The sequence below is a fragment of the Dermacentor silvarum genome, chromosome 10, assembly GCF_013339745.2.
Source record: "Dermacentor silvarum isolate Dsil-2018 chromosome 10, BIME_Dsil_1.4, whole genome shotgun sequence".
NCBI lineage: Eukaryota > Metazoa > Arthropoda > Arachnida > Ixodida > Ixodidae > Dermacentor > Dermacentor silvarum.
Window position 1 is genome coordinate 96,550,358 of NC_051163.1, and position 25,560 is coordinate 96,575,917.

At 47.0% G+C, this 25,560-nt stretch overlaps 1 protein-coding gene across 1 annotated transcript in view; it reads right to left on the bottom strand.

Moving 5' to 3' along the window:
* Window positions 1-863: 863 nt before the first annotated feature.
* Window positions 864-25,560, bottom strand: part of LOC119466327 (sodium- and chloride-dependent glycine transporter 2-like) — an 80,901-nt gene continuing 56,204 nt past the window's right edge. Inside the window, 11 exon segments of the mRNA XM_037726828.2 lie at window positions 864-7,293; window positions 10,118-10,291; window positions 10,909-11,009; window positions 12,063-12,162; window positions 12,597-12,725; window positions 13,220-13,332; window positions 13,971-14,098; window positions 16,045-16,416; window positions 17,291-17,343; window positions 18,031-18,200; window positions 20,392-20,523. Of these exon segments, the coding sequence (XP_037582756.1) occupies window positions 7,093-7,293; window positions 10,118-10,291; window positions 10,909-11,009; window positions 12,063-12,162; window positions 12,597-12,725; window positions 13,220-13,332; window positions 13,971-14,098; window positions 16,045-16,416; window positions 17,291-17,343; window positions 18,031-18,200; window positions 20,392-20,523 (1,673 nt within the window). The 3' untranslated portion in view covers window positions 864-7,092.

Below are 25,560 nucleotides of genomic sequence, written 5' to 3' on the forward strand. Positions count from 1 at the left end.
GCATATGCACTTGCCTTCGAGATATTCTTTTGTTACGTCAAGAGAACCGTCGGTGGAAGGTGCGCTTTGGACACCACGACCAATAATAATAAGGTAATAATAATGTTTAAAACAAAATAGTGTACAAATAAATTTTTGTAGACTGTATGCCATTTGTATTTTGTTTTTGGTTATACCCAATTGCCTTCGAACAAGCATGAAGCTCCCAAATAAGCATATCTGGAAGCAACGTCCTGAGAATATCCTGGTAAGGATGTTGGTCGGATATATGTCAAGTTAGGTTCATGGTAAGTCCAGCAGTAGATGTGTTTAAAATTCATCGTGGGCGTGGTGCTGCGAATGTCCTCGGTACGTCCCATAAAAACCTAGGACGTTCGGCTCTTTCCGGGACATCCGAGGGACGTTTTGTGTTGTTTGGGTCAGTTTGTAACAACTACTCACGCTCTGAACATTGGATGATTGTTTCTGCACTTAATAAAATGCCTCCTAGAGTCACTCCCGAAATACAGTTGCTAAATATCTGTTCATTGATCATATTGCCGATTACTGCACAAATTCTGATGTACTCCTGTGTAACGCCTGGTCATCAGCAACAATTTTTCATACATACACACACACACAAGCACCACTTGTGTATATGTTGTTTATTAATTGCGACAGTATGAGAAGTATGGTTACTGAGAACCCCAGGGTTGTGTAAGTGTATTGATGGCTTGATGTGAGGTTGTTCATCATTTGAGAACTAAGAAAATGGGGACTTGCGCAACCACTATAAAATGAAGGGGAAAAGCATGCTTCCACTTACCATGCCAAGCCTTCAAAACAATAGCAATACAACAAACACACGACTTGGGATCACCAGCTTAGTGTGGACATCTTTTTTGTTTTATTTCTACCTTGCAATAGAAGCAAGTGTGCACATTAGGGGCACACAATAGAACGCTACGCATAAACATTCATGTTAATCTCCACATAAGTACATGTGCAACACTTGCATACGTCACAGTTTGATTCACTGCCACTAAGGTGTTTGGCTCTACGCAGTGCAAGGTAGATATCGACGAATCTGTGGGATCCCGGAGATAAACAAAAATCGGCTTCAAATAATAGCATCATTTTGAATTCAACTATTTTTCTTTCTATAGTAAGTTTCTAGCATTTAAGCATTTCAAAGATATCAACAAATGGCTGAATCCCAACAAAAGAGAACATTGCACCTGTCTGCCGATACTTCTGTACAAGATATCACAGGTGAACTTGAGTCACGTGGTCTCGTAAGGGAACGGTGACAGTCCAAGCTTCACTGTTAAATATTTAATGCAAGCGCCGCTATTACGCGAAATATGCTACATTCAACACTGAGGACTTCGCCTTCTCGATTATGTAGTGCAAGCGCGAGAAAAGATATACAAGGCACGGGTCATCAACCGACGATGATTGCACACTAAGAACATTAATGGAACACCAACAGCGCTCAGCATGCATTCCTGGATTCCAATGAAGCTTGGACTGCGACCATTGTGGCTTTTGTTTAGCACACTCTCACAAGCTGCATTCAGTGATTGCTCAAGAAATCACACTTATCCGACTATCAGCATGTTGCATTCAAATACTCATACATAACGCAGACAGCAGAATTAAAATTTTCACTTACATCATCATGCTTCAAAGCAACTATGTGGGAGCTGTTAGGTTGCATACGAAAGAGACACCAATAAGAAATATTAAGTTAAGCTAAATTGGTAGATTCGCTGTCTGGAATATCATGTAGATCAGCCACCGTAAATGTAGGCTTAATAAATCTAAAGGGAATTCCAAAACTGAACGCGAGAGGAGAAGCTAGGGTTCAATTTCTGCACCATGCGGCAAGAAAAAAAATCTCCTGACGTCGTAAATTTTGGTGCAGTTTCTCGGCCGCTCACGATGCGTAAAAAATTTTGCGAGGACGCTGCACTATATTCGAATGTACGTAAAGAATAAACGTGCTGTTTTTTAAGAATTTTTTTTTCCGCAAGGACTGCCGAATTGTGCCATACCACATCAAAATCCTCCATGCCTCCTGTGACGTCATCGACGTCATAGTCTAGGCGCGAAATTAAAAATGCGAACTTCGGCCTACTTTATTCAGCTCATATCAAACGTTTGTTTAAAGTCCCGGGAATTTTGATCTATTATTTCTTTTTAGTGCCTCTTTAATAATTGTTATGTACAAGAACCCCATGGTGTTTGTACTGACCGGACCCTGTTTCTGCGTTACACATCACGTGTTCACAGGTAACCTACTTTTTACGTTACACACGTGCGATAATTACTTTTCGTGTTTGTGATGTTTTCACGAGCTCTTCCTGTGTGAGTGATACAAAAGAGTGCCACTTCCATACGATCTAAAGATACTGTCCTTTCTTGTCAACATTTTCAGGCACCTCAAGACACCACAAGTAAAAAACAAAACCGAAATGTGCTCACATTTTCAATCATACAGGGGAAAAAATGAATCAACTGCTTTCCATTATCACTAGTAAATTTCAGCTCGCCATTCATCCATAGCGCAATCTCAAATGCACGCAGCCTTAACTTCACGCTCTCTAGACCTATACTAGAGGTGTTCGAATTCAAAAAAAGTGCGAATCGAACCGAATGCGTGTATGCGAGACTAAAAAAAAAGCATATGAATATATATACCTTACATCAAATACTTCTTTGCCTAATAAAGTAGAAAAAACATCGTGAAATAAATTGCTGGGGATAAACTAGTCGTTTTTATTCCCTTCAAAGCATGTAACGCTATTCGGTAGTCTTAAACAGGCAACTCGCAAATTAGCGAAAAATGTAAAGTTTGTGACATTTTCTGGCTGCCGAAAACAGACACCTGAAGCGTCAGATGCACCATGTACATGGACATTTTTCCATCAAATTCGGGATACAATAATTCGTAGTAATCCCGTTTTTGTACTCTCATGATTCTATCTACATGAAATCATACACATCAAACTGCCCAATTGAATTTACGTTAGATTTTTTACATATGTAGTCGATTCTTTTACCAAACTTGGAATATTCGCACACCCCTAGCATATTGTACTTAGAAAAGTACTTGAAAAGCTATATTTGCATTGACCTCAATTCACCTAATTGTGCAATCCGCCGGTGATGTAGCCATGTGCACTCTTGCACTAAACCAAGTGGCGAAAATCCCCAGTACTTATAAAAAAAAGGCTGCCAGCCATGAAACTCGAGTTTTGCGAATCACACTATACTGCCAGCACTGATACGCCGAATCAAAGACTATGAAAACCCTGAGCTGTAGAAGCGAGTAAGTGAAGGTTGCGTGCACTTGAGGTCGAATGCAAAATGTAAGACGCTGATAACGCGATGAGCGAAAGCACTGAGGAAAAGAGTTTGCGCAGTCATTGTAATTTGACCGCAGTGATGCAGTCATGAAAATGTGAACAGTGAAAGCAGTCAAAAGCAAAACATGCAGGAAGTCAGCACACATGACTCAAAGCACTCGAACCGTAAGAGACTCCAGACAGAGCAACGTGATGCTGACCTTCGCTCCGTATCCGCTATTCTAATAGAAATGTGTTATGAAAGTGCGAAAGGGAATCTGTAACACGATTTGGACATCCTTTTTCTAGGTGACATCTTCGTTATTGGTATCCGGCTCAACTATTACATATATCAAACAGGAAACACACGCTCAAGTCGCTTCCGCTGCCATGTAGCATTGCTCTGGTTACTTAATAAGCAGTTCCATAGCTTACGCACACGCAGAAAACGTAAATTCCGGGAGTCTCAAAAAAGTTGGAAGACACTTTGTCGAGACTAAAGTGTGAAATGGCGGAAGGGTGACACCATTGCTGTTAAAGTGTCTGTTAAAGTAGTTCGTGGCCGCCTGGAAATGTTGCAGCGCCGCTTGTGGATCAGGAGAAGCGTCTTCCATGGCGGTGCAATACCAGCTATGCGTGCTACAGGCGTCAGGGCATGAGTGGAGCAGACGACAAAACGGATAGACAAGCAGGCGCCGTTGCTATAGCAACTGTAGCAACGACCAAGAAATGACAGACCCGCGCGGCGCCGAACCACCCCGACACCCGCACTTGAGACGACAGTGACATCACGCACGCGAGTCAATCAGAAGGCGCACACCTGCGCCTAGCGACAGTGACGTCACGACACAGAGGAGACCAATCAGGAAGCCGGAAAGCTGTGACAGTTTCTGCTAACGGCAGATGACCTTGACAGTGAGCCATTAAGGCTTCCGCCTTAATATTAAAACAATTATTAAACCAAACCACATTCATTGCACAAATGAAATATTGCTAGAGCACCTGCAACTACGCTTCGCCTTTGCTGCGTCTTCGTAATAGAAGCAATTTCAGAAATTGCCGCGTTTGAGAACTTGATGAAAGTTCCACGTTTCCTACAAATACCCGTGTACTTTTCTGCGGCACTCGGCGAGCAACGAAATCGCCCGCCGGCCGTATTTGCAAAATATCTCTTCGGCTGGAACTAATCGCAAGAGCAGGTGCGAGCCAATTGGTATGTTATTAGGTAAGGAAGCCGGACAACGACAAACGAACAAAATGCTTTGCGAATTAAACGCGTACGAGAATTCCTCGTGAGAAAAAATTCACTCGTAATCCCGGCTCTGCTAAAGTGGATGTCCAGCAAAGCTGTTGAAAACCACCACTACAACTGCTGAGGGGGGTATGCAATGCATTATTGCTTCAGAGTAATGGTATTAATGGTAATTTAGGATAATGGTAGTAATGGGAGTAATGGTAATTTTGGAAGCACGGCACCGCTAGTAGAATTGCCGTCTCTCGTTTTCTTTGCCGCTCCACATATTCACGCTGCTCCTCAGGAGTCCTAACTATGCGCTGCGTACCCATAGCAGTGCTGCAACAACAATGAAGTCCGGTACTAGGCTGGTTCTTCTATATATGAAAGGCTAGTGACCTCACTCCACACGTCGCAAGCTGCCGTCGCCGCGGCAGCTTGCGCAACAGTTATCTTTACCGGGAAACGTATGCGGGGAGCGCTACGTGCTTCGCATTGTTATCAGGAGCGCCGTATCACCAAATATGTGGTTCCGATGCTTATTTTGTGCTTGTTCTTTATTGAAACGAATGCTGTGCTGTATGTTGTATGCGTGATGCCAAAGAATGTATGCCCTTTTCGCTTCACTTGGCTGAGTGCTTGAAGACTCTGCCATACAGGGCTACGAGCCACTGCTCCTGCCCTACAATGACACCGGGAACGGCTCGCATTTTTGCTCCCGGACGCCAGGCGCGTAAAAATGCCGACCACCGCGAGACTAACAGCTTAGCTGTAAGAAGCTTTGGCGAATTCAGCTGAGCGAGAATGGTAACTGTGCTGACACCCGTGAGCCACAATTTGCATATGTCAGTTGGCAGCGCTCACGGATCCACATCCCGTACTTCTGTCAACTGAGAACGCTAGCAAACATGGCCTTCTATGGGTGCCACCAAGACACATTCCGCTCCTGCTTTGCTTTGATCTGAGAGGGCACATATTCCTGAACACGTACGTTTAACAATTACATTTTTCTCTCTATAGCAGCATTAAATCGTTTGCTGCGAAAATATGTAATGTTGTAACAACGTGTGCGGTGCAGACGGCAATCTTCTGCGCACAGCAAATCTTTTGTCACTAGCGTACGTCGTAACAGAAAAGGACCCAGTACCTCTACGTGAAAAATGATTCAAACTTCAAAGTGAATGTGCCTTGAATGCCCAATATCTTGCATTGTTTTGCTTACTGCACCCGAGGCATAAAAGTGACGTTTACGCTTAATTCGCGCTACTGTCCTGCTTCGAGCTGGTGACAATGGTAACGCATAGAACAAAGGATGCTCCGACGCAAGCACCATGTTTTCATTTTGTACGGAATACGCAAAATGAGACTTCTCTGGGCCGCACGGAAACGCCACACGATGAAACATCACATCGTTTATATCATAAGCCTTTTCCGAAACTCTTCGAGCTTTCGACTTCACTGGTGCTAGCTACAAGTGCTTGAATAGTAGCTTATTTCGGGAGTCGGAACGGTTGAACTAAAGCAGCAAAAAACGGGAAAATTAAATATAACGCCATATGTTCTTGCCCGTTCGCATCTTTCGAAGCACCTATTTCGAAGTGTAGAAGTGTAGTATACGCATAGTGATATGTGTAATTCTCGCATTCCTCAAGATGTGCTTGATGTAGTGCTCGATTATAAGGAACGTGCCTTTTGACGCATTCACACGCTCGCAGCGCGTGTCGTTGCTTATTTCGTGTTTATCACCATTCCTTGCATATTTTTTTTTTTACGGAAAAGCCAACATAAACAAAAGTGCGAATAATTTCACCGTGTCAGTTGTGGAGGCCGAGACTGCCCCACGCTTCGCAGAAGTTCACGTGATATTGATCTTGAAGAGTTGAGTTGGGATAACGAATTCGTGGCGCGCAAGCAGCGCAAAAGCTGCTCCAACAAGAACACTGATAGAGAAAGCCCTATGCACGGCCGCTGGATAAAAAAAAAGGGTCTCCTTTCTTTTATCCAGCGGCCGTGCCCTATGTCTATGCTTCTTTGCGCGTTCCTGTGGTTATTTCCCCTCCTACTCTGGTTGCCTGCCATACAGGGTTTTGTATCTCGGTCGATAATTTCAGTAGCAAATTCAGCACATTTAATTGCGCCTCCCCGCTGAACTGCGATCGCTGAATTGCGGACACGGCCGCCGCAAGACTCCTGTGCGGCCTTTGTTGATAACCGGTCAAAGGGTCTACGTGAACGGATAGCGACGTAGCGACACAAAGCTCTGGTACACGAGTCACGTACAGTTAGAAAACAAAAATGTACACGCCCGAGGCACTTATGGCATCGATGACACGACGAGATGGTCAGTTGCGGGGCAGCGAGGTTCCAGTGATTGCTGTCGCCTTCGAGTCCCACAGCACACACGCAAGTACGCACTCACACACAAACGCACCGCACACACTCTGGACATCGACGTATCACCCGGAAAGGCGAGGCAGTCACTCTGCAGGGCCTCACGACTGGCGCTGCGCTGCTGCCCACAAAGTGTGGTCAGCGAGCGTCCCGTTCCGTGACGACGTAAGCCTTGTTCTCGACGCCGTTGACGGTGTAGCACGCGTCGGCCTGGGAGAACTTCCTGAGTTCCACCTTGACGTCCGGCTGCGTCTGTCCCGTCGCGGCCTTCCACTGCTCCTTGAGGGACGCGTCGGACGGGCCCCAGTGCTTGGACGGTCGGCAGGCGTGACGCATTTTCTGCAGCGAGACACAGAGGGTGAATGAATAACGCTTTTTTTTTAACAGCGGAGCTATTTAATCTTTGGCGAAATTCCGGTGTGCAACGGTATACGACTGGTTGAGCAAAGAGGAGCGCGCGCTCATTGACGAGCCCAGGCTCCTCTCTCGCAAGCATAGCGCGCGCCGTGCGCTATTCTCGTGAGAGAGAAGCCTGGACATTGACATCGTAGCTTCGTCGAGCACGTGTTCTGCAGAGTCATGTGACCGCGCTAATGAAAGCATGCCCGCGGCGGTGCCCGCGCATTTCTCCGCTCTACCGAGATACGGCTCGACCTCAGCACAACTTGACACCGGAAGCAGAGGCTGCCCGACGAGAGATGCGCCTTCAAGCCACGCGGGAAAGGGATCGCCGTTTCGTGCCCATCCAGCCTAACCTCGCCAACAAAGCCGCCGATATGCGACGTCGCCGAGCCGGTCCGGAATACCGAGAACGTGAGAATCAAGCCAAGTGACAACGCCCAGCCTTGCCATGATAGCCTAGCCTTGTCCTGGTAGTCTAGCCTTGCCCTGATAGCCCAACCTTGCCCTGATAGCCCAACCTCGCCTAGAAAAAGCCAAGTTAAGCCACGTTAAGCCACGTTAAGCCTACATCAACTAGTTGCTAAGGAACGTCGCCCAGCTCCGCTGTTTCTTCAGACTTGGCACCGCTAGTGTCCAGCTGGCCGCATGGTTTTTTTTTTTTTTTTTTCTTCTTTTTTTTCTTTCTTAATCTTATTGGGAGTGGGAGAATCGAGACATTACAACTTTAAAGGAGTGCTGGCGGATGACCTTTGACTTATTATTTTGTTCGTAGAGTGAAGGTCCCTGGTCATCGAAACCCCTAGCAAAACATTCTAGCATGCACCATTTTAATTTGAGCTGGTTTGTACATCTTGGCAAACAGTGCTTTTCTTTAATGCGAGAGCAATAATATGGACACTCTAGGCACCTTCATGCCGTCGTCGTCGCGGTGATGTTCCGTATAAAGTCCAAGGGCGATAAAATCGTCGAAAACGCGCCGTATGCTGTATGTGCGAATGAAAGCGTCCGAGGGTGAGCCGACGATGGCCACTCAATCTCGCTCGCGCAAAGGAGGAAAGCGGCGAGGAAGGGCGCCATCTTCCGTCGCGCGCAAGGCAACGGGGGGGGGGGGGTGGGGGGGGAAGCGATCTGCGCTGTGTTTTCGCCGCTTAGTTCGCGTTGAAGCTAGGGCAGCGCGAAGGTCAATTCGGTCGCTGCTGCCGCCGCGCTTCCTCACACCAGCGTTTTGACAGCGAGCTTCCGCGGTCATCGAGTTAGATGTGCTCATGTTTGTGCGCGCGTGACACCATGCTTGCTAATTTAGTTGGTAAGCGAATGTCTACAAGTTTATACGGCCGTTAAACTACTATCATTCCTTTAAACAGCGCGAAAATGCAATAACGATCGTGTAGTTACGTTTAGGTGCCCGTTAAAAAATCCCAGGTTGTTAAAATTGTGACGGAGTCCTCCCCTACGGCGTGCCTCATAATCAGATTGCGGATATGGCACGTAAAACCCCAGGATATAATTTTTTTATCTGTTCCTCCAGATTCCTTTCGCTTTTCTTTTTTTATTTGTCTCTAAGCTGTTCCGATGTTTGCAATCAAATGATTCGTTAGAGTCAGCCCAGGGCCTGTCTGTCTTTGCTGTCTGCATTCGTTTGAGTAGCGTTGCTATGCAACCATCGGCGGTCGCCGACTTTTACAATTTTCTAAAGCCACCTTCCTTACAACTTTTTTTCTTCTTGCTTTTTTGTTTTAATAATTTGTGTAGGAAGTCAGCTCACGCCGTGCGACAGAGGTTTCTTTGAGCCGTTCATCGTCGAAGATATCATGAATGACGTGTTTTCTAAATTTTCGTTCCCCATTGAGTCTACATCAACATCTGCATTTTTTTACTTGAAATGCATTCATGCCTAACACGTAACTTTCGTTCTTGTCTGTGTAGCCATTAGGCTTAATACTAAACATCCTTGAAGGAAGGTAGCACTCACGTCTGCCGCGTTGCTATAGCATGGCTTGACTGGACTGTATGTAAGCTTTATTCTTCTGGCTTCAAATGACCACAATGACCATATCACCAAGTTAGAACAACTAACCATACTAACGCTGCCGAAGCTAGGATTTATTGCGATATATTTATATGGCAACGGTTGGTCTCGTTTACCTCAAGTTTCTGTTATTGTTCGATGATTTATAACGTTGCAAACAAAAGCATTTACAATGATTATGTATTCACATTGTAAGGGTGGCACGGCGCAGTCAGGCAAGTGTTGCCCTTTAGCCGCGTACCCTAAGACAATCTGTAATAATGTTTAAATAATTTAATCAAGAAAGAAGGCATCACCTATATTTAGACAGACCCCTAATGAAAGCTGTGGTGATATATTCAGGTACCGGAAGTTCAGCAATCAAGTAAATTATTTATGTATGGAAAGCACTTATTCACTGTAAGTAAACCCTGTGAGATTGAGCTCGCTACAGAATAGGACAAAAAAACAACAATACGAAAAGCTGGAGCGTGCTACTCCGACAACTAAGCTCTGCCATGTCACAGAGATATGCACATACTTCCGTGACATTTAAGGTAGATGAACTACTGGAGCTCCAGATTTCCTTCCAGTAACCTTACTTTAAAGCTATACCGCTCCGAGATGGCCTTCAAGATCGAGTGGCGCGCGCGTGCACCGCGACCTATCTCAGAGGGCGTGTTTGGGCCATAGGCAGAGGAGACAATATTGTGGGCCCATGCAGAAGAGAGGGAAAGGCGACATCGAGTGTACCTCCATCAGGGTGTTTCCAGGCGCCCTGTAGACGGCGACGATGGCCCAGAAAGGTATTTGTAACATGACGAACAACGTGATGGTCCAGCCGATGCCGATGGCCCAGGGCGGGTACTCGTAGTCGCCGTACTTTACGGGTTCGTTCTGATCCACCATAGAGAAGATGAAGATGACCTGTGTGATCGAGAACCAAAGTTCAGTGCGATTCATCTTATTTATTTTTTTCTCGCCCTGACGAAGCCAACCAGTCATCACTCTATGAAATATATATATATATATATATATATATATATATATATATATATGTAAGAAACTTAAATATAGGTATATATATCGAAACAGAAACACCGGGATTATTTACTCACTGTTAATCAATGCAACTGTCCATCTTTCTGTGATCCCCCTTGTGCTTACAATTCCACATGTCGAAGCTTCATGTACAAAGTCACCGCTGGTCATCGCCAGTTTGCTAGGCGCTAAGCGCGACAACATTGAGAAGAGACGCGCAATGCGCGTCCCCGAATCTAATATTCGTAAAAAGCCTGTTTGCGAACGTTTAGTATGTTTAGCAAGAAACTTACTCTCAACAATTTCACTGTGTGTTCGGTCAGTCACCGAAACTCCGCCTGCGCGCACATATTGGCGTAAGAGATTCAATAGTACCGCCTTCACCTTTACGCGCCAACAGATCCCGCCAATGGGATACGATTACTAGGGACAGCCGGCAGTTCACCCTTCTAGTGGTAACAGTAACAGTAGTCATCTCCGCGCGATTAGTGACTGCGTCTTACCAGCAGCACAAGTGGAGAAGTGACAGTCCACGTCACCTTCCAGTACCATCCCAGGCGTCTGTTCAGCATAAAGTAGACGTCATCCGAGAACCTGGAGTATCCTGCGAAATAACAGCCCGCGGGTGTGTAAACTCCAAAGGAATCGCAGACTCATCTAGAAGGGGAAGTATTTTGCACCTACAAATTGACTAAATGTTGAACGCCCGCTGCAGCGTGAATATTGACGTCTTTCGTCAGACACTGTGTAAAGCATTCAATACCGCTCTCAATTGCTTCGCGGTATAACAAAATGACACTGCCGTTATACCGTCAGTATTAATATGCCTTATTAGTATGCCTCATATACCATGTCGCTGTCAGGGTAGCTAGCTAGAGTTCGACTTAATCAAACTATTGCCGAGGAAAACACGAGGCGTCATAGATCACACGTTTCTATGAAAATTAAAGCTCGGCGATTAGACCGGTAACTGCGTCGTGCGCCACACCTGACAGCGTAGTTGGGCAAGTCATTATAAAGAACAGCAATGAGAAAGTAGAGCTCTAGAAACGAATGAGAAACAGATGTATATAAGTGTACAACTCCTAAAATCGTATAGTAATATAAGTCGATACTATTGTCAGAGAGACACGTGACAAGATAAGTGTGTTTGCCAGCAGCTGTACTCCAATAAACTTTGTATTGGCTTGTTTGTGCAAACGTTTTGTATGCCAGGATGAAAAACAGTTAGCTCAGAGCGAGCCCCTAAACGCCCGCAAGGACTGCCAAACTCAGTTGATAACTCATGCTAGAGCTTTCACAGAGACCATTCAATTGTGCATAAAGACCGTTAGACACATTGTGGAGGCAGTCCTTTGGCTATCACGGCACTTATATATCCGTGCATCTAAAGTGCATCGCAACTTTGGTCATTTAACTACTGGTTTTAGGGTTTTAACAGACACTGTTTGAAGGCTGTACACAAGCTTTCTGCGGTTTCCGTAACGTTTCATTTTCTTCTTATCCAGCTGTGTCAACTGTTTAAAAATCTCCCACTGTGGCCTGATCCACAAACATTAATGTACTTCTTAAGTGCCGACACTACAACACTATGAACCGCGGCTTGACGTGCAAGTGTCCAGAATTGTGTATTGAAAACTGTGCAGGCATAACTTACCATATATGTATACGAGTGAGATGACTTCAACAAGACCGATGAAAGTTAGTGTCGTGCTGCCTCCAAACCTGTCCACGATCTCAAATATGTACTGGCCGCCCTGTGAAAAACAACAGCAAAAAAAAAACGTTAAAACGATGAAATCACATAGCTTAGCGCGTTATAGAGAGTAAAGATGACAGTTAAACTAAGATTAGGGTTGACATCCCGATAATTGTTTGCCAACGTCGCTTTGACGTCACGACAAACGTAACGTACTCGCGTCTTTTCTGCTAAGATGGCGGAGGACATGGATGCATCATAATGCATAAAAATGAAACTATGATTTCTAGAGCTCATAAATTTTCTTATGCGTGTCATGCCACACTGTATCTCTATGAAAACGTAGCATTTCTTGCACATCACAATCGACAGCATATACGCCTTAAACAGTATACAGTCTCTGATGAAGGACCAGTCAGTGATATGCGGCTGTGTACATAGTCACTGACGCTAGTTTCCAGCACGTATATAATGAAGAATTGACTCGCTCACCCTAGTAACCATCGGGAGGCCAAGTAAGAAGCAAACGATGCCCATGACGATGGTGAATGCCCACTTGTGCTTTCGCAGAAACGGCGCCTGGTCGCAAAGGCTGGTCACGAATGTCTCCAGGATGGCGAACTGCGCAACACAAAGTCCGCACCATCATGTCTGATCGAACAAGACACCCAAGGTTGGCCCACATAAAACAAGCATTCACGTAAGGTTGAAAGCAAGCGTATATTGACGTTCCGGAGCCTGCTACGGGTTCACCGTTCACAAGTTTCCTTTCTTTTAAACGTAGGTGAGTGCTTGTTTTATGCCGTCAATGTATCACCCTCGCCTGACGAGTTTTCGCCAAACTCTGGACAACACCAAGGTCACAGTCACCGAACCCGCACAGGAAGTGGAACAAGCTACATGGACAAACTCTCCTGCTAGAGGGCTAATGACCAAAAAGGAGATAGGGGTTATTCAGATGACTAGGTAGAAGGCACAAGACTGAGCACTATGTTTATGCATTTGTTCTTGTCTCATACCTGCTGAAACGACTATTTTCTTGCGATAAAGAACTGAGCCCTGCGATTGATCTATCGCGGTTAGGTAACTTTTCAGCGTGAGTTATTCCCACTTACCTCCGAGTCAAGACCGAGTATGAACAGCATGAGGAAGAAGAGAACGGACCACAGCTGAGGAACCGGTAACCGTGTCAGTGCCTCTGGATATGCAACGAACGCCAAGCCTGGACCTGCGAAAAGTGTTCGATGTCACATCGCGATGCCAGAGCCCGAGCTCAGGGGTGAGAATAGTTGTACACTCTTGATGCTACAACTAATAATTATCCCTTGATTGCCCATAATTTATTTACAATATCATTCGCTGCCACACTTAGACACGAAGAGCTTGTGGGTGGACCAGGCAGATCAGCGATGTTCTACCGGGACGACACAAATTGTTTTCCACTATCTCCCGTAAATTAAAATAAAAACTTACATGAAATGCACACAGAACGTTTGAGTAGTCGGTAACGTTTTATTACAGTAATCAAAATAAAAGGGTACATAAGGTCGATACTAAGTGTACTATCGGGCACTAAGTGTCTAGTACAAAAAAATTCAATAAAGGCAATGTCGCATACAGATGGAGCACTAAAAAAATCACATGCATTATACAGAAAGCTGAATGAACCGAGTATGACTGTTTTCAGGTTTTATAGATCTTATACGCTCATAGTTTCCAGGGTGCCACCTGTACGCGATGTTTGGGACCACCTCCGGTCACGCCCACGATGAATTCTAAAACTTTGGCAAAAAGTGTGCATTGAAACGCGCATCGAAACATTGCATACCGTCTGCTTGTAATGACAAGACAACAACGCGCACATACCTCCTTGCGCGACATCCTTCACATCGACGTTCCCCAGATCGTGCGCCATGGCTCCGAGGACCGAGAAAATGACCATTCCCGATATGATGCTGGTGAACGTGTCGAGCACGCTGACTATCATGGCATCCCTGCAAGGCACAGATAGAGAAATTTGTATTCAGGGCTAATAAAAGGCGCAGCGAAGTGCATTTCCAAAACCCATCAGTAATTTAGCGTTAGTGCAGCAAGCAAAACACTGGGTCAATTGCGAATATGGTAACAGTCAGTTGAGCATTACGAGCGAGACACCAGAGTATGATGCCCCGAAATAAATGCTTAGGTGTTTCTGCAACACAGGCAAATGACCCAGCTCGGCAATGCCGCAGTTCGACCGCCACAACTTTATGTTGAGCAAGGTGTTTCCCTGTGATGTGCGCGCAATACTTGAAAATGCTGCGTAAACAAGAACAGCGTTCTTGGCAAGCACCAAATAAAAGCTCCCCTTACGCCCATTCCCACAGCACGTAGCATCTGAATTTGACCTTACTGCGTTTCCATTCGGACTGTCAAAGCGGGGAAAAAATATATGTATAATATTGTAGTGGTGAATATGGATGTAGCGCTGTGGGCACTGCCATCGCTTCGGCCCGAGACCAGAGCTAGAGATGCTGATGTCAAGAGCTAGGACTGTTGCCAAGAGCTTTGACCGAGTTGGGACCGACCTGTATGGGCCCCTTCCATGCACTGCTAACGGAAATCGTTGGATAATTGCCGCAGTATATCATGTTGCGAGACACGCCGAAACTACATGCTGCACTTGCTTCCGCTGCTGCTCGCGACGTCGCCGCGTTCATCTTACGGCATTTCATCTTATGGCACGGCGCACCGCGAGAGCTGCTCAGCGACCGAGGCCCTGTCTTCTTGTCGGACGTTATTAATGAGCTACTCGCAGCGTCCTGCACTATTCGTCGCACCGTTACAGCGTATCACTCACAGACTAACGGGTTAACGGAACGGTTCAACCGCACTGTTGGTGACATGCTCACAATGTACGTTGCGTCTGATCATTCCAATTGGGACGACGTCCTCCGTTTTGTGATTTACGCGTGCAATACCGCCACTCGGGCTACTACAAGCTTCTCATCATTTTTTTACCATCCGCTACCCTCGACACCGTACTTCCGTACCACCCGGACGCCTCTGAATTCACCCCTCATTCAGGAGTTACTCTACATGCTGAAGTGTGCCGTCAACAGGCTCGCTCATTCACGTCGGATACCCAAGGCATACGATAAGAGCGGCGCAACCATGATCATCCCACACAGTCCTTCGCCGTGGATTGGCTTCGGCTTCCATTCGAATCGCCAGGCCTTAGCCCAAAGCATGCTCCAAAATATCACGGTCCGTACCGGACCGTCGAATGTACATCTCCTGTGAACTATGTGATGGAACCGGTGACGTCATCTTCAGACAAGCACTGCCGAGGCCGCGAGACGGTTCACATCGGCCGCCTGAAGCCGTACCACGACCCACTCGTTGTGTCATCACCTTAGGTCGCCAGGACGGCTCATCTTTGCCGTGGGGGCAATTGTAGTGGGGAATATACATGTAGCGCTGTGGGCACTGCCATTGCTTCGGCGCGAGACCCGAGCTCGAGCTGCTGATGACAAGAGTTAGGACTGTGCATACAAAGCGACTTGCGATCCCTTGGACGATCTTCAATCATTCCCCCTTTCAATATATATATGATGCTGCATGTATATTTCAATAGCAGACCACCGTTATTTGCGCTTAGTAGGACGTATGTCGAGTGAGCTCCTGAACAGCACTTTGCAATGTGGTGAACAAAGATTAAATGACGGGTCCGGATTCCAAAGAGGTATGACGAATTGCTGACGCATTTCTCTCGCATTTACCGCCAAATCGTCCCTAATATTGTCACTCTTTAGAATTTAGGTGGCTGTTCGAAAACTACCACCCGGGGACAGCAACGCCGACAAATGCTCTCCAGCACCACAGTTCTTTCGTCAATTGTCTGGTGAAACCACGGGGTGTGAGCAGGTTTAAGCCACGCAGCGACCGCTGGACGACGCACCTGAATACGTTGTTCGAGAACTTATTGTAGCTGCTGTACATGATGAGACCACCCATGGACAGGCTGAGCGAGAAGAACATCTGTCCCGCTGCGGCCTGCCATACTTTAATGTCCAGCAGCCGTTCGAAGGAAGGAGTGATGAAGTAGAGCACGCCGTTGATGGCGCCCGGCTGGCACAGGCCGGTTATCATGAGCGTGATGAGTATCACGTAGGGAAAGGTGGCCGCGAAGTAGACCACCTTGCCCGAGGTCTTGATGCCCTTCACGAGGCAGGCGACCACGATGATCCAGCTGAGCAGCAGGCACAGCGCCAGGTCCCACTTGACGCCGCCCAGGTCTTCGAGGCCGTCGGTCAACTCCAGCACGTAACGCCTGTGGGGTGCACAGAACGAGGGGTAAGGGGAAAGAAAAAAACAACTTTTAACTGACTTATTGAATGGCTGACTGAAAAACGTGAATTTCGGTACTTAGTGATTCGTTTATCAATTGTTGATTGATTGATTGATTGATTGATTGATTCGTGCGTTATAACTTGGCGCGCAGGTTAGGATAGTCCAGCTTGTCTAATTAGCACCTTTCGATGATAAGCTCCGATCAGGAATCAATATACAATGTATATATTTCTGACGGGCACAGCTCGGTAAAAGTAATCATGCGAAAATTCCCTGCACCCGCCGTGTTTGCGTAGTGGTTATGGTGGTGGGTTGCTGAGCACGAGGTCGCGGGATCAAATCCCGGCCGTGGCGGCCGCATTTAGGAGGGGGCGAAATGCGAAAACACCCGTGTACTTAGAGTTAGGTGCACGGCAAAGAATCACGGGTGGTCCAAAGTATTCCGGAGTGTCCCCCACTACGGGGTACCTCATAATCAGATCGTGGTTTCGGCACGTAAAACCCCACAATTTAATTTAGTTTGAGAATGCCCTGCGTGCAAAAGTCAAAATATTGCGTGTTGGGGCGTTGTTTTGCGTTTACGTAAGTGGGCCATACTAAATTTGAAGACTTTAACTGAACATCAAAAAGGTGATATCGAGATGGCTCATGCAAATCCTACTTATTTTACATTCATGGTTACGAGCCCTTTTTTTTCGGTGCCTGCTTAACACCTCACTCTGCTACTCTGTCGTTCACTGGCTCGAATATGTTGCTCGCAGGTCTCTCATTCCTCCACCCCAATTCTGTCACGCACACTTTCGTCATGCCATAATATTCTTGTTGCAAATGCGGTGTTATAGTGCTGTACTTACTCCCAGTAGACCTGGCTGGAAGGCTTTGTCACGTTCAGGTTAACATCCGAAGTCTGCAAAAAAGTTGAATAATTAAAAAATGACATTTAATTCAAGCGAAGACATCCTCCATTTTTGTATCCTGCAGTTCATCCCAATTCAACCTACATTTAACGTTAATCCGTTTATCGCTCTGTTTGAGAAGAATTGACACACGCGCGCAATCTCTCTGCAGACGTGTAATCTTCCCTATGCGGGCCTCTGCACCCTAGGTTTTCTTATGCTTTCATGACTGCTGGGTGGCTACAGTGTAGGTATCATTTTTCCCAGTTCTTAAAGCCAATGACAGGACCAGTTACGTTCCACCAATTCACATATATGTATTCAGATAAGAGCTCCCGAGCTTCCTCTTAAACTCCTTAATTTTAGCAAGAAATGAGCATAACGCGGAAGAATATGATTAGACAGGAGGAAACGCTAAATCGGCGTTTTTCTCCAGCCTTTGACTTCTGCAGTGCATTACCAACTTTCCGGGCGCCTCCGCAGTTGTACTCTGTATTTTTACCTTTCGACTGACGACCTAATGATGATCGTTACGAGGGAAGTACTACCTACGGCGACGCCGGCCGCGTACATGTCTCGGTGGACCCCAATAACAGGTCTCGCTGTTAAGAGCATGCACGAATACTCGGTATTCCTGGGTCAAAGATGAAAGCAGCGACTGCCAAATGGATACAACGCATAGCAGACAAGATTCTCACGTTCTCCGATCGCACGAAGCAGGGCGTGTCGTTGGCCCACAGCGGATCGCAGCGCGCCCACGGCACCTGCGCCTGGAACGTGGAGGCGGTGTAGTAGATTGTGTAGGCCATGATGACGTTGTAGTACACCGCCACCACCATGGAAACGCACACCATGGCGAAGCCGACGCCTGCGCACAGGGGAGGAATGGAGCGTCAGAATCACAATCGGAGGGTTTAGTTTTCTTGAATTTTTCTAAGAAGGGAACAGAAGCTAAAGGCATGGCAGTACCTGAGAGAGGCCTCTGTACCGGTTATACAAAAATTTAATATTTTACATACTATCACATACTTCTAGATAATAGAGAAATCACCATGCGTCGGCACAGAACTTCTTTAACCGCCGTTTTTCAACGGCGGTTAATTTTTCAACGTCGGGGAATTGGGAGACTTGTTTGAGGAGCCTGTCGGCGATGGAAGATATCCTGGCTCTGGTGTAGCTACGGCAAGCTGCTTGGGAGTCGGTAATAATTGTGGCGTGTTCTGTGGTTTGACTAGATGTGATGGCTAAGGCGATGCCTGTCTACTCCACTTCGAGGGCGTTGCCAGTGTGGACCGTCATCGATATAAATTGCCTTAATTACGGACGGAGTTCAATAAAGTTCTTACCAACCAACCAATTACGGAGTTTTACGCGCCAAAACCACGATCTGATTGCGGGGCGCACCGTAGTATGGGGTATGGGGATTAAATAAAACACGTTTCTGGGCTATTTGATGCATGATTAATTACCAGAATCGTAGCACCGCGGAAGACGAGTGACGCCTATTTATGTTTCTTCTTTCGTCTTTTGCTGCGCGACAATTGTGGCGATTAGAAGATTGCGGAATAATTTTGGCCGCCTGAGGTTCTTCGACGCGCGGCCACTGCACGGTACACGACCGTTTCTGCATTCTGTATTCATCGGAATGCGGCGGTCGCAGTCTAGATTGAACCCGCGACCTTGAGCTCCGTAGCGTGACGCAAGCACAGTAATATAAATGCGCTACACCACGCACGATAAACCGCTTAGGTAATCTTTCGTCTACTCATTTACAGTGGCGTCGAAAACAGTTTCCCCCTTTGAGATTAAAAAAAAAAAGAAGCCCAGCTCATCGTAACTATTCACGTAGGAAAAAAAAAAGAATCGCGCCGATATACAGATTAGTTAGCGATTCGGTGAAACAAGTACAATACTGCATCGAACGCCCTACAGGTGGTGTAATTATGCGGGTGCTTCTTTAAGTTAGTTTGAATTTCGTAGATTTGTAAGCATGCATGACCGGGTACCCGGTGAATGGCGGAAGCCATAATCGAACGACGCAGCAATATGCACGTAGGCTTAGTGGCTATGACATTCTGGCGTTGATCGCGAATCCGATTCGCTGCCCCGGTGGCCGCGTTCCCACGACGGCGGAATGCAGGAACGACCCTGTACCGGTGCCCCTCAGAGCGTGTCTCCCAGGCTATGTGTTGCTCTGGGCCGTTAAGGCGGACAATTCAGCGCTGTCAGCGATTCCAAATTGCGCTGAATAAGCTCTCGTAAAGGCAATTCCTAATCGCATCCTAAATGCACCACGTCCGTGCAGTTTGGGTGGAGGCCTGAGTTGCAGCCACGTTTAGGCAGTCCGTTGCGCCCGACATGCGCTGTATTTCACACTGTGGACGAGCGGAATGAGCTCCACGCCTGCGAAGGTGACATCGGCCCCTTATTGTGCCGCCGTTTTCTATTCGATACACAAATACAACCAATATCTAAAGAAATGAGGTGAAGACGATCGTCCACAGAGCGCGCATACGCCACTGGAACACTGCCCCCACCATTCGCCGGCCCAGAAGGCAGTAGAGGTGCATTCGTTCTTCTTTTCTTTTTTTTTTTCTTTTTTAAGCGACCGGCTTGTTCGAGCACCTATGGCTACGTGCGTACGATCGACCCCTTCCTCTCCCTCCTCTTCCCATTTCCCCGCTCCCCTTCCCCTGCACAGGCCAGCCCACCGGACGTTTTCTGGTTAACATTAATGCCTTCTCTCTCTCTCTCTCTCTCTCTCTGTTCTCTGTAAACCCCAAAGCTATATCGTTGTAGTTTGGCTTGAATTTTTTTATACGTATAATGGATACCTATTGACATGTTGCTAGGTATCCAGATGCCTTCCACAGCTATGCCTGAGTTTAACGCTTAGGCATGAATGAACTCAAGCCGAGATTTCTTATTGAGCATTGTCATATACCGTCAGCTTTCACGTTGAGAACCCAATAAGCCTCCAGCGAATTCTTTTCACAGCCGTCGCCCGTAAATGTCGCAGTACACCACGTGGGCATCTGTTAATTGCGCACTTGACGTACCTTTGCAAATGGGCGCGCAGGCCCAGATTGTGAGCGGGCTCTGGCCGGAGAACTGTCCGAAGGCGAGTTCCAGGAAATACATGGGCTTGCCGGCCAACGCAAGCATGATGAGATACGGGATGAGGAAGGCGCCTGCGAACAAAGCGGCACAGAATTGGGAGACGCGCGGAGCAAGTCGTCGGCACGATGCAACATAAATGTCAAAAAACACTCAAAGTTTTCCCGGAGCTAAGCCGTTTGTAGTGATGCTGATTTTCATAGATCACACCTACAGCGTGCCACAAAAAGCTTAAATCACCTGGTGTTAGTGAATTGTCGCTACAGGTGCCTTAGCCTCGCCATCAAGGCAGGCAAGTGATGAACCTGAGCATTTCTTGTAACGTCACTGGGTCATTACATGTCCTGCAAACCAGTCTTTCTTAGAAATGCAAGTAGAAGACACCAAGTTCCCTCGCGGGCACGCGTGGGGCACATCTATCTTATCTGGATTCTCAAGAGCGTCCATATTTGTGCTGCCCACTCCGATGTGGACGCAGTGTGGGAAAACATGCCGCTCCTCTTTATTTACTAATTTAACCAGTAATGCCAACCATAAGAATAGAAGGAGGTCCCAGTAAGGCGGCATGGAAAATTGGACAATGCAACATACACACAAATAGACGGAACTTCTTTCTTTCTGGGGTTTTACGTGCCGAAACCACTCCTGATTATGAGGCACGCCGTAGTGGAGGGCTCCGGATTAATTTTGACCACCTGGGGTTCTTTAACGTGCACTACAACGCAAGCACACGGGCGTTTGTCCATTTCGCCTCCATCGAAATGCGGCCGCCGGGACCGGGATTCGATCCCGCGACCTCGTGCTCAGCAGCGGAACGCCTTAGCTGACTGAGCCACCCCGGCGGGTATAGACGGAACAATGAAAATGAAACGAAAGACATCACTTCGAGCTTTTCACCGCTAGGTTTAAAGATAATCGCATGCAACGCAATTCAATGGCAGGCTAAATTCAACTTAGATACTTTTGCACTTGAAGCCCGACCTGAAGTCGTTCGATGTCGTTTCACGTTGCATATGCGAGTGCTTCCATGTCGAACTATCTTGCTATGATTAGCCGGGGATAGATAACCAGCGCTTGTCATTGGTGCCTGTGGAGGGGTTCTTAAATATGTCACCTATTTCATTACTTTTAGCTCCGCCGCCATGGCAATCATTAAATGTCATCTACTGGGAGAATGACACTGAATATATATATATATATATATATATATATATATATATATATATATATCCGCTTCTTCTCACGATCACAATTACGTCGTTCAGTGCCCGTAAATGTGTCTTCACTGCAAGAACCCCTGCATTGCAGTGAATTTTGTCCAGCAATGAATACAGACGTAAATTACAAATTTCGCAGTGTGTCGACGGCATCAGTTCATCATTCTTACCGCTTAAGCTTCATCTGGCACTGCGCTTATGTCATAAACACTTCATACTTGGTTGGTAGCACGATCTTACTGAATGAGTTGAAACCAACGAATGACCGCCTGCGTCTCTCATCGAGGAAAGCTATGTCAGAGGTGACGTCATTTGCATGTTTCTGATGTTCATTTCGTGCTTTCCGTTTTCTTTAAGAGTCCGATTTTCTGCGTATTCACTGTAATCCAACGCAACAATAATCCCCCATCTTAAGCTTCATCGCTGCCTTTGTCACCTAAAGATGGCGGGACTAGTCAAGCTGCCGAAACGCAGATACCCCCTCCTCCTGCCCCGTTATTCTCACCACTAGGGTGCATTTCGTTGTGTATTGATGTGCTGAACTATACCAAATCGATTCAAAACCTGCATAAAAATACGTGGTGCAGCTGCTGTCCAAAGGCGAACGTTTAATTAGCAAAGCGTATCTTTGGGCGAGTGCGACGATCACGTAAAAAGCAGAGCGCAAGAAGACAAGGGTACAGAGAGCAGGTCAGGAGCGGGTAATGTCGTCTGCGATCCACGTTGTGTGCTACTATTTCGCCTCATCGATGCCACTGCCTCGCATCAGCGCCCCCTGAAAAAAAGAAACGAGCGCCAGACCCAGCAATATCGAAGCTAAACGGCGTGACTAGTGCAGCATGATCAATAAAGAGACATCAATGTTTTTACGTCCGTCTGTGATGGAACGTGCGACCATATGTAGTGCATCTTAACAGCTTGGTAGTACACACTCTACAATTTTTATTATGCATGTGGCGCTCATCACGTATGTGCACTCCGTGCTACGCGACTGTTCAATTTGTTGTACTTGCTTTCACAAGAGCCTGCGTAAATGTTATCCGAACTGAATTAGGCACAACAAGCCTAACATGCACAAACTCGCAGCAGTCACCTGTGTTGAATCAAGTGGATTTCTAGGTTCGTAAACTTGACGTTAAATTGTATTGCGTTTTGCAAGCTTATTGCGAGGTGTCTGGTCGTGAGGTTCTGTTTGCGTACACGGTCGCATCCACCGTGAATCAGCCTAGAAGGCAAAAAGCTAACAAACAAGCTACAAACAAGCACATGAATCAATGAAGGAATGCTCCTGATTACAGTGCCAGGTCCAAAGCACGAGCTGAGCCGACCTGCCCTCTTGTCAGTCCCCCCCCCCCCCCCCCACCGTAACTGACTCGAACCATCGCCAGGACCCAGGTGAAGATTTCAGATTAGAGAGAGGCCCAAGCAAACCGGTAAAAGAATCCGGCTGCTATGCTAATGCCGTGCCAAATTCCTTTCGCGTCGCAGAGACACTCATGCTTGTATGCAAGCGCGCTGCGCGCTCCTTTCTTGCTGTGCCGTCGCTACACTGTCGCGTAATCTTCTTATCATACCGCAACCTTCTCCGCCTTCCTCGGTGCTTCGTTCACGCATGGCAAGCAACCCTGGCAAGACAGCACAGTCCGTACCCTCGCTAATTAGGTGCAGCCTTTCGAAAGCTACCGGAGTTCGTAATTAAGCGCGCAGGGCAGGAACCCGGAATGGACAGGAACAGACAAACGCCGGGCCATGTTCGTGCGCGGTATGCATAATTCTGCATCCCCGACAAACTCTACCTTCCACTTCCACTCGGAAGGTGTAGGGGACTTTGCCATGCCATTAGTATGTTTAGCTGCTCCACTAAGAATGTAGGACAGTCGGTACTATTTTATCTCAATCTCAACGAAGGTATCATCTACTCGCGTTCCATGTCTAATGCGTACTGCTCGCATTCTGCGTCATATGGCTGTAACTGTTCTGCATCCCACCTATCGCTGTACAATCTTTCTTTAATTCGTCATATTTTCTCTCTCTCTCTCTCTCTCTCTCTCTCTCTTTATTTGCTATCAATAAAGGCATTTGTACTCCGTTAGTTTGCTTTTAAGTTCTTTTCGATATCTTTCTCCTTTTTTTTTCTGGCTATCATTCTCGTTTCGACACCATAATAGCTGCGTAGAGGCAGAATGGAGCCGTCTCGCAGTTAATTGTCGAGCGAATTTCGCCCGTGTAATTCACGCCTGATTGGTTCGTGCCCGTGAACCCACCTAATCGCACCGCCCTTACGGCCAAGGCGCCGGCAAGTCCCGGAATTCAGTACTTAAAGCGGACAGCTGGGCTATTTGTAAAATCGATGTTTCATGCATTTCCAGCGCTTTCGATAGGAAAAATTAAGAGGAAAGACGGAAGGACAGATAGGACGGAGGTAGGACAGATAGGACGCTGGATAATCATACACTGTACGAGTATTTTTTAATAGGTTCGCTAAAGCTATAGCAAGAACATCCTGTATATAGTGACGGTAGATTCGGCTACCTGTGCTTTCGTTTTTCCTCATCTCTTCATTTGTCCTGTTTCTTTAAAGCGCTGCAAATGCGTGAAACACGGAATTCATCGCGGAGCCTTGAGCTTCGAGAATTCGGCTCCTCCTTGGTCTCAGTGCTGCACCGATTTGAATCGGCATTTCTAGGCGACGCTGGAATGCGAATGCAAAAACGCGTTCGGAGGTGAAAGTCAATGCGAGAGCGGAGGACCCGGCGAGGAGGCGACGTCGGGGTTTCCCGCGAGGACTCCACTGCGAACCGGCGAGCCAGACCGCGCCACTTTCGCCGACCCACTTCGGCGACCCGCGGGAAACCAACCCCCACCCCAGCGGGTGACTGAACCCCTCCGCCCGCTCGATCGTAACTGCGCCGTCGCGTCGTCGGCGCGCAGGGAAGGGTTGAGAGCTAGCTGCACGCCTGTAATCAGTGACAACGTATGCGTAATGCCATATTTATGAGAGTCCCCACTGTTTTCCTGTCGACGCCGTAGACAATGCCTCGTGCTAATGTTTCGTGGATGCGACGAGACGCATCCTCAACTACGGCCCTTGTTTTGGCGACCAAATACGCTGTCTGCTCTTATAGAATGCCTCGGCTCGTGTCGTCTAGTTTGTGGTTGCGACACCAGAGAACGCATCCTCCGCTGCGGCCCTTCTCTAGGCGACTACATGCGCTCTCTGCTCTTAGAAGAATCGGCAACATATGAATGAGTGTAGTCATTGTCGATGCCTTCACCGCGTGTTTGTGCGGACAGAATCTTGTCGCATCTTCTCTTCTATTCTCCTGGTCTTTTTTTTTTCTTACCCTATCCTCTTTCCTTCAGTGCAGAGTAGCCAGCCGGACAGTTAATCTGGCCAGCCTCTCTGCCTTTCATATTTTATTTCTCTCTCTCTCTCTCTCTCTCTCTCGCTGCAGTATCTGCTTGCTAGCAGTAAGCCAACTGGACGACAAACCTCTCATAGAAGAAAAAGTATTGGCACTCTGTACTCGACCGTCATTAAAATACAAAGCCATTGGAGCACATGCAGCGCTTTCCTGAGGACGACTGGGCTACGCGACAGCCTTTAAATTCATATTGAACACTGTTGTGTGTGCGCGCGCGTCAATTCTTACAAGTTCACTTTTTCCTGTGCTTCCCCCTCCAAAGGTGTGGGGTGGCGAATAAGGTGGAACCTGATTATAGCCTGCAACCAAGAAAACATGCTTGCTAGCAATCTGAAGGAGCGAAAGGAAGGAGCGTATTTCCGGTGTATTTTTCGTGAGCATCGTCGCAGCGTTTATCTTAAACTGCCTTTAAAAGGGTATGCCGCGATGCTGGCTGTAATGTGTTTCGCGTGGTTACCGCGACTCAGGG